At 31.7% G+C, this 12,203-nt stretch overlaps 2 protein-coding genes across 2 annotated transcripts in view; one reads left to right on the plus strand and one right to left on the minus strand.

Annotated features, from left to right (window-relative positions):
• The window catches only part of LOC118189615 (ATP-binding cassette sub-family F member 1), a 49,217-nt gene extending 43,665 nt beyond the window's left edge, over positions 1 to 5,552 (minus strand). Inside the window, exons 1-2 of the mRNA XM_035360264.2 lie at positions 5,354 to 5,552; positions 4,054 to 4,263 (exon numbers count right to left, since the gene is read on the minus strand). Coding sequence (XP_035216155.1) covers positions 4,054 to 4,263; positions 5,354 to 5,495 — 352 coding nt within the window. The 5' untranslated portion in view covers positions 5,496 to 5,552. The remainder of the gene's footprint in view (positions 1 to 4,053; positions 4,264 to 5,353) is intronic.
• Positions 5,553 to 5,786: 234 nt separating this feature from the next.
• LOC118189616 (coiled-coil domain-containing protein 130 homolog) overlaps positions 5,787 to 12,203 on the plus strand; it is a 31,095-nt gene continuing 24,678 nt past the window's right edge. Inside the window, exon 1 of the mRNA XM_035360265.2 lies at positions 5,787 to 5,904. Within this exon, the coding sequence (XP_035216156.1) occupies positions 5,902 to 5,904 (3 nt within the window). The 5' untranslated portion in view covers positions 5,787 to 5,901. The remainder of the gene's footprint in view (positions 5,905 to 12,203) is intronic.

Consider the following 12,203-nt stretch of genomic DNA (forward strand, 5'->3'; position numbering starts at 1 on the left):
GCTTGAAATTGCTTGAGATTTCCTATAAAATCAATATTAGTCTAAGATTGCTTTCTGACTAATTTTAATTTTACATTACATTTATTCAAGGCTGGGGGGAGAAATATTTATTATTTAATAATTAATAAATTTAATGGCTGTATCATTTAAAATAGGAGGGGAAAATACCTGACATTAAGACATTTCTTAGTGAAACATCTCAAAAATTTTTATAAAAATGAATTTTATCCTGAAATTGCAGCACTAGCATTTCAATATTACATTTGACGACACAGTTAGTCTATATTTTAGGGTACCCCTTAGATTATCGCCAAGTTGTTTCATTTATGGTAACGTGAGTATTTTACGCTGAATGTTATGGAAACCCTATTACGATGTGATTGGTTGTAATGTATGATTGTGGAGATTTTGACTGTTGGGAAAATGTTTGTAAGGGCTTATTTATGCATTGTTAGTTAGGAAGAATGTTGCTCATTTTGTCCTTTACATCGTAAAATGCCTGCTGGTGGTACAATTAACCTGAGGTTTCTGTATGGTTTGGAATGAATGGGAAAGAAAGCATTGATTGACTGATGTGTAAATGCAGATTTAAACGGCTTTGTTCACTTCTCGGTAAATTACACAGTGAGATTTAAGGATTTGGAAACCAGAGCTCATATCAACACTATGGAAGGTACGTGGGGTGTAATAAAAAGAACTTTTCAAAAGAAATGTCACTGATGGCAGTACTGGGGATATTTTGATTTTTACTTTTGTGAATTTATATGGTGACAGATGTATACAAATCCTAGTTTAGATGATTTTAAACAGTTTTTGGATTGTGTTAAGGAATTCTGTGTGTACCGAAGAAATGGAAATTTTAAAATAAGTTGATATTTACTTTTTGTACTGTGTAGATTAAATAACATGTATTTCCATTCTTACGTTATTTCCTTGTTTGATATAAAATGCAGTTTATTGAGATCATATATTTTTTATTTTAATCATGTTTTATTGCATTATGTTTTTGGATGCCATTTTATTGGGAAAGGCAATAGACATAGACAGAAATGGAGTAAAAAAAATCGTCAAATTTTGCCCAGGAGTACCCTGAAATATTTTTTTACCACCATTTTTTAAAAACATGTTTGGTACTTGAATAATTATTTTGTGATATGTCTTTTCCACTGCGGGAGGGGGATAGTTCTGCATCTCCCATTTTACTGGGATGATTGACAAAATTCAACTTGCATTTTTTTTTTTTTTTTTTTTTGTCTCAAAAGTGCGACTTAAAATATGCATTAGATTTATATATAACTTTGTTCTAATATAGGTATTTTGACACAAAATCGGACTTTTTCTGAAATGACATGCCATTTTTTTTTTCCATATTTCGATTCTACGACTCAAATCATGCCTAAATGACAAGTTTTGTAAAAGTCTCACAAGTAGTTTTTAAAAAATTAACTCTCAAAATTTTAGCACCTCAATGTTAATTGAATTTGATATATATTTATTAATATCTCTTTTTTTATGAAACTTACTTGATCCCTTTTTCCAGAATTCAAAATTTAGACTTAATCCAAATATAATTTGCACATTTTTTATGATTTAAAGTTTGTACTTTTAAATAATTATTATAAATTTTTCGAAACAAATTTCGAATTATAATCTATAAAATTTTTACCATCGTCTTAAAGTAGATGTATTTCTAGGCACACCTGCAAAAAATTAGAGTTTTTTATTCAAAATTTTCTAAGATATACATGAATTTACAAGTTGGAGCATTTTCAAGTTTGCCTTTTTTTTTTTTTTTTTTTTTTTTTTTTTTTTTTTTTTTAAAGCAATAACAACACCAAATGCGATTTACGCACTTTGTTAAGATTATTTGAGAGTATGAACGATGACTTTTTTCGTTCTTCTATAATGAAAAAAAAGAAAAGGAAAATAGGTTGCTATAAATTAAGAAGTTTGCTGAAAAAAAATTTTTCAAGATAAATTTTTGAATTTCTCCATACATTTTGCACAAAATTTTAAATTAAGGCATAATTTGATTAAATTAAAACATGGAAAAAAAATTGGCATGTCATTTCAGAAAAAGTCTGGGCTGATCTTTGGAATATGGTAACTGGTAGTTTGGCGACATTTTGGAGGCGATAAAGGTTACTACCTACTACTAATTTGGTATACGTTAGAGTGGAAGTAAACGTGCATGGAAATAATTTAAATATTTGACACTAAGTATTTGTAACCATTTGTAATGTTTGCGGTATGAATTAGTTAGTGACGTTTGTAATATAATAGATAATGTAGAGGTAAAAGTTTTTGGATATTTTATTTATTTTATACGTGGAAATGTTCATATTTGGAAAGGGTATATACTTTTTCGCGATCAGGTAATTTCATATATGTTCTTTTTACCGGGTTTAAAGATTCAGAAAATTGTCATGCATTTTCGAGAAATTTTTCTAATTTATGAGAAAAAAGCGGTGTACATGGATATAGTGAAGAGTGTTCTTTTTACTGGGTTTAAAGATTCTGCGTTTAAAATTGTCATGCATTTTCATGAAATTTTTCTAATTTATGAGAAAAAAGCAGTGTACATGGATATAGTGAAGAGTGTGCGCAATGCCATTTTTGTGCAATTCTGGGATGTTTTTTTAAGTAAAAATAAGTCGACGTGTACATGGTTTAGTGATATTTTAATTAAATGATAGTTATTTTGTGAATTTTATGTTTGTAGGAATTTGGTATACGTTTAAGTTGAAGTAAACGTGCATGGAAATAATTTAAATATTTGACACTAAGTATTTGTAATGTTTGCGGTATGAATTCGTTGGTGACATTTATAATATAATAGATAATTTAGAGGTAAAAGTTTTTGGATATTTTATTTATTTTATATGTGGAAATGTTCATATTTGGAAAGGCTATATACTTTTTCGCGATCAGGTAATTTGATATATGTTCTTTTTACGGGGTTTAAAGATTCAGAAAATTGTCATGCATTTTTGAGAAATTTTTCTAATTTATGAGAAAAAAGCAGTGTACATGGATATAGTGAAGTGTGTGCGCAATGCCATTTTTGTGAAATTCTGGGATTTTTTTTAAGTAAAAATAAGTCGACGTGTACATGGTTTATGTGTATGTGTTATTGTGTAAAACGCGTAAGGAGTTTGCGATTGTGCACTTTTTCCCAATTTTGCAGTGAATATTTGTTATGATTAAGCAGTTTTGTTAGATAAAATTTCTAGTATAAGTGTAATTTGGCTAGTAGATTGTTGGAAAAAGTGTACAGTAAATAAAAAGAAAAGAAACATGTCTTTACTTCGTGAAGACAAAATGGCGGCAGAAAAAAAAAAATAGAGGGTTGCTGTAGCAGAGTTGGTCGCCAAATTTTCGCCAAGTTACCATAATCCAGAGATCAACCAAAGTCTGATTTTGAGTCAAAAACCTATATTAGAAAAATGCTATATATAAATCTAATATATATCCTAAGTCGCGCTTTCGAGACATGAAAAATGCAATTTAACTTCATCAATTGGCCCATTCAGCCTGTCGTTTCACTAAGACGTATACTAGTAGGATTAATCATGCACCTGAACACTGAAATCATACTTGCTACACAAATAAAAAAATCTCAAGTGTTAGAAATTATATTCCAGGAAATACTGTACTAATTTGAGTTCTGTAGAAATACTCATGTAGAACTATTACATCATATAGGGAGATAGTCATTTGTGATACTTATCTTTCATTTAGTTGCAGCTGAAGAAGATAATGAACTACTGAAAACATTGCTAAACTAAAATCTATATCAATCAATAATGTGTAAACTCTTAATCAACAATGTGTTTTCCTCTTATATTTATTTTACATAAATGCACTCGTTTTTACAAAATCCTGTAATCCTTTTTGAAATCCCAGGATTGTATGGTAAGTACAATATTATAAAGCATATATTTCCTTCACAATATAATATTCAAGCAATTAAATAAAACACAGGAAAGAAAAAAACCGAAAATACCTTAAATTATAACGAAAATTTAGAACAGCATTAAATTAATATATTACCTTTAGATGTTTCATTTTCTTGATTAGAAAGAGATGCAGATTCATCTGCATCATTCATATCATCATCATCATTGTTCATATCATTAACTTCACTGATTTCTGAGTCAGAATCATCTTTTTTGTTTTCAATTTCAGGAGCTTTCTTCTTGGTAAGTTTCTCTTTTTTCTTTGTTTTTTTCTTTGAGTGAGGTTTTTCTGCCTCACCACTACCTGCAATAATAATAAATTATTACTATTCCTTCCTCAAGTAAAATGAGAAATAAAAATATAATTAAAAGATATAATATGCCCTTTGAAAACTGATTATCAAGCTATTTTGAATTAAAAGTGAAATTATTGATTAATTAGATTAAAACTGAAATAAACATATTTTTGGTAATTTATCCATTTATTAATTCAGCTTCATAAAAGAATCTTTATTATTTTTTAATATATAGCATACCTATTTAATTGATGAAAGTGAGTTACTTTGTTGAACAGGAAGTCACATTTGCCAGAAATAGATAAGCACTGTTTTATTTCAATCTGATTTCTTAAGACTCCCATTATCAATTAATACATTTTATTAAATAGATGTTTACCTTAAGCTTTGTGCCATTTGCCACATTTTCCCATACCACACAAAAAAAAAGGGGGAAAAAAATTATTTTTTGCACTGAACTGTATTTTAAAAACAGCAATACAATTTATAGACTGTCATCGATTTAACAAAAACATGGTTCTAGCTCAGACTGAGACTGTTAACATGTAACTTCTGATAGAAATGCATCAAAGCATTTTGGCAAACATTCCACATCATAATATTCATCATGAACCTAAAGCTATAAAATGCAGCTTCTTAAAATTAATTTATAATTTTTGTCACTGATTTATGCAAACAATTTTAACTAAATAAAAAAAAATAGAAATATGCTGCCAATTACGCAATATTTCCATTCTAATCTCTAAGTTTCAAATGCACCCAAAAATGATTTATGACCTACTTCATAAGAAATTAATGGCATTTCGGTTATTTCACCTCTTATATTGATTTCTAAAACTAATAACATTGTTCATTCGATTGCTAGGCGTGCAATTCAGGAACATGGCACACTTTCATTAATTTCACAATTTTATACCACAATATAATCAAGTTGTTCCACACAAATAAAATCATATTTGTGAAAAACAACATGAATTTTACTACACTTTCATGGAAAATATTAACTTTCATCAACATTACTTTATAAATAAGTATCAAATCATGCGTTCTCTAAAAGCATATTTGACGTCTACATGTGGAAATGACGATACTACTTACCCTTTTCATTATGATCACCATCCAGGACCAAATTTTCTTTCAACTGATCAGTAAATTCATCATCAACATCATTTTCTACGTTATTATTTGAACATTCGTTTTCAGTTTCCTTCTTAGGATTGCGAGATTTCTTTTTAGGCATTTTTCGTGTGTAAATTGCTGGATGTCTGCTATTGCAATAAATATGATTGGAAAGAAGAGGTAAGTTGAGTTGATCTATACCTGACGCTGATTTGCAGTTTACGTCGCCTAACTCTATTCTTCAAGGCAATAAAAAATCATCATTGCATGTTCAAGCAAACGTAAAAATTAATAAAAAAATTTTAGCTACAAATTGAGATAAAATTTAAGTTATTATTATGTACACAATGAGATTAATTAATCTCTCTCAGGGACATTGACAGACAAAACCTTAAAAAAAACTTTAGTATTTCATTAATGGCAGTTGTGAGGAATGTTGTTCCTATGCGACGAGCCTCCTTGGCGACGACGAAGTGTGTTGAATGTCAAATTTCTCGGAAGTAAACAAGTGATTTTTTAAATTAATTATGGTAAGTATATATCCTAAAGTCATGCCACTCTTAAAGAACATTACTTTAGTTTGAACTAATATATCAGAAAGTAAGGATTTTAAACAAAACATATTTGTAATACCACTTTCAGGGATTTTTTTTTTAAATGAACATTTTCTATCAACATAGAAGTGGTCATCTCAGCTTTTCATATTAGAATACGTAGTTATATTTTCCTGTAAAAGTTTGGAAATTTGTAATCTTATTGATACATTTTCAATGATATAAGGAATTCAAGCACAGAAATTTTTAATACAAAATTAGGGGAAAGTGCAGAATCGCCCACTGCTTGGCGCATTTTTAAGAATTGCACATACTCGGTATCCATGTACACATCAACCTATTTTCACTTAAAAAAAATTCCCAGAATTGCACAAAAAGGGCATTGCGCACTCCCTCGAATAACCTATTTTCACTTAAATAGGTCAAAGAAAATTGACAAAAATCCAGTTCTTCTTACTCTTGTAAAAAGCGCCAATCAAATAAATGAGCGATTCTGCACTTTAGCCCAAAATTAAATAGAGTTAATATTACTGTTAGCTTTAGAGAAAAACTATTCATTTCAGTAAACATTAATATGGAACCTTTTCTTCAAGAAATGAAAGTATTTTGTGTTAAAGGCTACAAACGTAAATTGAAGTCACCAGAATCGTCTGAGGGGGTAAAATTTACGGTCAGGCTCACCATGATACTTTTGGCAATTTTTCGATGCCAAGAATCTGTATTTCTAAGATGCATCTCATCTAAAACAATGCCAAAACATATGTTACAAAAACAACAGAAGTAGTCACCTTGTTTATTCTTGGTTATGTCTCATTGCCATCAGGTGACTGTGGTTGATAAATTCTTTAATGTAATTCATGTGGTCTCAGGTTGAATACATGATACTGCAAACTGCAATGCCACATAAACTTTGCAAAGTGAGAATCGGAAATGTTACCTGAAGACTTGTGAAACTTCCTCTTAATCTAGCTGCACATGCTAGATTAAGAGGTCCTCCTCATGCTAGATGAAGAGGAACTCTTAATTTGACTGTCCTGATTTGAAGACTCCAATTGTTCTGAGAATAATTTGATTCTTATGAAAGTTCATAGATGGCTTTCTTTGCATTTTTAATTTTTTCGTCATCCAAAAAACTTTAGTGTTTTGGATCTTCATAAATTGAACCCAGCAAGGTCTCATTGTCTAGGAAACAAGTTTATCTTTTCTTCATTGAAGAAATGAATCCTTCAGCAAACCCTCCATTTCAGAAAGAACAAACATCACATTCTTCCATTCTCGCCTCCTGTTAATTCTTCAGATTGAAGTTTTTTTGTGGCTATATATGGTGTAGAAAGAAGAGTTTCCAATCCTGCAAGATCATTCCACAGTCTTTCTGTTAATGAAACAACTACATCTTCTAAAAACGTTCTTACTTCTAACAACCTCTATATCATTATGATACAATAACACGCTGAACAAATATTAGTTTAGAAGTCAAACAGCAAAAATCAGAGTTATATTTTCACAGGACTAGTTTCATTGGTTTTACCGAACCTGCAAAAGCACAAATGGGCTTCCATTTACGCTTTTACAGCTGAGGATGATGGTTCGGTAAAACTATCAAAACTAGTCCTGTGAAAATTTGAAAATATAACGCTGATTTTTGTTGTTTGACTTCTAAATTAACCTCTATATCATCAAATATGTACTTCCCCACCATGTTGCTTCATCAATAATTGCTCCTTTTCCTGCTCGCTTTCTAAGAATGGCATCAATTTTGGGAGTTCTTGCTGCTGTTGCTGAATACCTAAATTTACCAGTGAGATTTGTAACTAAATGAATCAGTTTAATCAATAATGGCAAATATTTCATCCATCCTCCTCTATTGTACTTATTTATTAATATGTCAGTAAAATATAAAATAACTATTTATTAAAAATTTAGTGTTTTGGATGTATATAGTCCGTTAATAAAAATAACTCTGTTTGTCATTATTTTTTTTTCACTTCACTTTAATTTCATTTCAAATTCAAACTGCTGAACAAAAACTGGAGTTGAAGTCAATGTGTTTTTAGCGACTGCAGCTCCAACTTCTTTTACCCCAAAATCTGCCTAACTCCATTTGCGACTCCACAGCCTAGCTTACAATGGATGCCTTTCATGCAACTGATCCTCAAATAGCCGTCTGATGAAACCTTACCCTCAACTGGATGCATATCTTTTGTACAAACTTAGACAGTCTGTAGAGACATAAGTTTTTCCATGGTCCAGGAATCGAACCATGGACCTCTGAAATATGCTCACCACCACACCAAGAAGGCGGGAAAAATACCTTATATGCTACCCCTTTTAAAGGGCCACTGGGGTTTTTAGGGGACACAATTGCCAAATCCTGAGTGAGGAGAATCATCATTCACAACCCTTAGGGTTTTTTTGAAGCAGAAGATGTGAGAAATGAGCAACACCTTCGCCAGGAATCGAACTGTGGACCTCTGGTTATGCACCCAGCGTGCAGACCATCACACCAAGAAAGCGGGAGAAATACCTTATAAGTCATTCTGAAAACTAATTAAACCTTCATTTGTACACCAATCAATAATAGCTTTCATATACTTTCAGTCTAAATTATGAAAAAATGAGTATTTCTCTTACCAGGCATACTTCTTGTAGAAATGACGGGACAATGATTAGTTAGAATTAACCAGCTAAGGAAAACTAATGGTCAGTTAACAGCCATTGAAATTCAAATAATTAATAGTAAATGTACCATGAATCATGTAGGCCTCAATCCCTAAACTAAGAAGATCCAATTAAATGAAACTTAAATACATTGGCAATCAGCAAAAACTTTTTGCCAATATTGGGGAAAGAGCTAATTCTCAGTTACCAAAAAACCAGTACCCACATCGATATTTGGCGCTAGGTCAGGGGACACTCTTTTCTAAACTACAACTTCTGATTATTATGAATAGACTTGTAATCATGGTTAAGTGTTAAATCTCTTGAGCTGCTTTTATTTTGTTGAGCAAGGAAGTATTCATATTGAATATTGTTTCTAAAAAACTATTTAAATATATTCTCAACTTTCTTCATTTATGCAAATGGATGTTATTAGTTCTGTAGAGGTAACATAACTAAAGGGATGATAATAATGACAGTATTAACCCGCGAGCACACGCACCGTTCCGACGAACACGAGAACACGCACCGGGTATGTGATACCCGAATGAAAAGTTTGTAATTAAAATTTGCCAAACAAAATTAATCGGTTTTTAAAAGAAATTAAAATGTAAAACCAAGTTAATACTTCATTTTAGACAAAATATGAAAGAATAAGGAGAGATAAAATTATTTATTTACAATTCTTTGAACATTGTTTACAAAATTAGGTCATTTGTTCCATACATATACTTTTGCTGCAATTTTCACAAATGAATCTAGTCTTTCTATCTTTTTTCTTGGAGCACTCTGTAGACCTCTTGTAAGTAATTTTAGGTTTTTTGGAGGATGGTTCATTGTTAACATGTTCATCGGTGGTCAGAGTTATTCTAGAATCAGGAACTACAGATGCTCGTCGTCATTCACTTTGAACAATTTCTATTAGCTGCATCCCATCTTTGAGAAAAGTATGCCTGGTACGGTATTCCGTTGGTGGTTCCTTCTTTGATAGTAGAATTATTCTTGCATTAATGGCAGCCTTGTTTAACACTGAAAAGAAAATCACCATAGGCCATCGACGTGCTACTCTTGCTGTAGCCATCTCATCTACAACATCGACTGCTCCTTTTGTCATGTTATAGAATATAATGATTTCATGCTTTTTAAATTCCCCAGTAGATTCATCGATTTGATCGTCGGAATGCATTGTAAACAACAGTATCACACTCTTATTTCTTTTCGGCACATAAGATACAAGTGTTGCTTCTTTCTGAAAACCGAAAATTGAAGAATATGCTTCTTTTTCCTTTGCCAGAAACTCAGGTGGGATTTCTCTCTTATTTTTATGCATTGTACCTACTATCGTAATTTTCTTCTTTTGGGGATCTTGAGATAATTCATATCCCATATACCAATTAGCAACTGTTAAATTTCGACCAGAGTTGTATAAGGGCCTTATTAAACATTTGACAACTTCGCTTGCACCGATTTCAACTTGAAATGGCCCATCTGGTTGTTTACCAGCATAAATTTCCATACTATAGGTATAAAATACCCTTACGTCTACAAGAGCAAATATTTTTATGCCATACTTTGCTGGCTTGTTGGGCATATATTGTTTGAAGGAACAAAGACCTCTGAATGATTTCAACTTCTCATCAATGGTCACATACTCTCCTACAGTGTAAGCCTTTTGGCAATTTGTGACAAAATTTCCAAAAAATTCTTTGATCGGAGCTAATTTATCAATATTTCTTCTACTGGAACGATCTCTAATGTCATCAAAACGGAGGCATCGTAAAAGAAAGAGGAATCGGTTCACTGACATTGTTTCCCGAAATATGTCCACTGTTGCCCACAAATCTCTTCGTTCACATGGGATGATTTATAAACTCCACATAAATACAGCAATCCAATTAAAGCTTTGATTTCCAAATCATTTGTTGCTTTCGCGTCCCGTTCACGAGTGAAATTTCCACGTACTGAATCAATATAAATATTTGTATTGTCGACTACGTCTTAACATATCTTCATCGATAAGCAGTGACAGGAATCTAAAGGTGTTCATCAACTTACGTCTTTAGAATACTTCGTATTTCCAGGGAGTTTAGTTATAATATTTTTGGCGCCAATTCTAACATTAGTCCGTAATTTATTTTTGTTCCATTTTACTCCATTGTTTTCAACATAAAACTCATTTACGCTCATTACATTCCAAAGTTTTATTTTCTGTTTCTGTATCTGAATCATTATCCTGTATGGATGAATCATGATTACTATTTTATTCTTCGTCATCAACATCTTCATCGTCTTCACTAAATGAATCCTCATCAGAAGAAACTGTTTCATGAAAATTTCTCAATCTTTTCATCTCTTCATCGTAAGGAATATACGGCGCCATGCTTACAACTCAAGAAAAACCTATACTAAAAGCTTGAAAACGAGAAGTGCGAAGTGACTCACTGAGAAACGCGAGTACACGCGCGGGTATGACATGCCCGAACAATGCTGTTCCTAAAAAACCATTGCACCTGTCACCTCAGGAATTTCCCCCATTTAAGTATGTGACCATGAACTCAGCTACACCAAGTTTCGTCTTTTTATGAAGGAATAGGTGAGAAATATACAAAAAGAAAAATGCACATGGGTATGACATACCCGTTGTGTGTGCTCGCAGGTTAAGAATTTTATCTTGAGTTTGCTATGGTAGGAGTAGGGCTGATTTTCACCTAGGTCTCCTTAAAATAGCTATTCCAAAGAAATTGATCTGTGTTCTGCTGTTTCAAATATTATACTAGTTTTCATAGTATCTGTTTATATCTTGAAGTTTTATTGCTGCTCATTCCTAGACCAGTGACACAAAGCAATTTTTTCCATATAGAAATATTCAAATAACAAAGTTCATACTGAACAATAATTTTCATGAATAAAAAAAATGTGTTGCTTAGCTGTAACTTAATAATTGAACTGTTTATTTTTGCTTCTCAAATATTTTAATTTGAATAAAATTGAATTGCATGACATTTTGAGATTTGTGTGTAATACAAAACTCATTCAGATATTAGGTACCATTTGGGTATTAAAAAAAGATTAGCTATTTATTTCCATTTGTGTTTTATTACAGCAAAATCTGCACACCTAAAACTACTTTTTTACATATTCACCAAGCGAACAAGGCATGTGTCATATCTTGTCACTAGTTTCAACATACCCACTTCATAGAATTCAGCCATCTTCAACCTGTGCTAGTTCTAGACGTTTACCTTGATCATTTTCAAAAGTTGGCACTGGTCAGCACATTTTTTGTTGTGCTGAGCAAAAAATTTCTTGAGATGTAAAAAACAAATGGAAGTCAGGTGAAGCTAGGTCCGGACTATAACGAGTGTGACAGAATTTTTCCCAGCAAAATGAATCCAGCAGCATCGTTTTTATGCTTGCTGCATGTGGTCATACATTGTCATGTACAAACGCAATACCGGAAGTCGGTAATCTAGGCTTTTGTTCTGTATCTTGTACTGTAACTTCTTCAGCATAATAAGCTGTAGCATTGATTGTTGTGCCTCATTCCATCCAGTACACTAACAAAATTCCTTGACCATTCCAAAACACAATGCACATTATTTTTCATGAAGAAAAAG

This window comes from Stegodyphus dumicola, chromosome 9, assembly GCF_044657685.1.
Source record: "Stegodyphus dumicola isolate Sdum_Otavi_A_Nest chromosome 9, ASM4465768v1".
NCBI lineage: Eukaryota > Metazoa > Arthropoda > Arachnida > Araneae > Eresidae > Stegodyphus > Stegodyphus dumicola.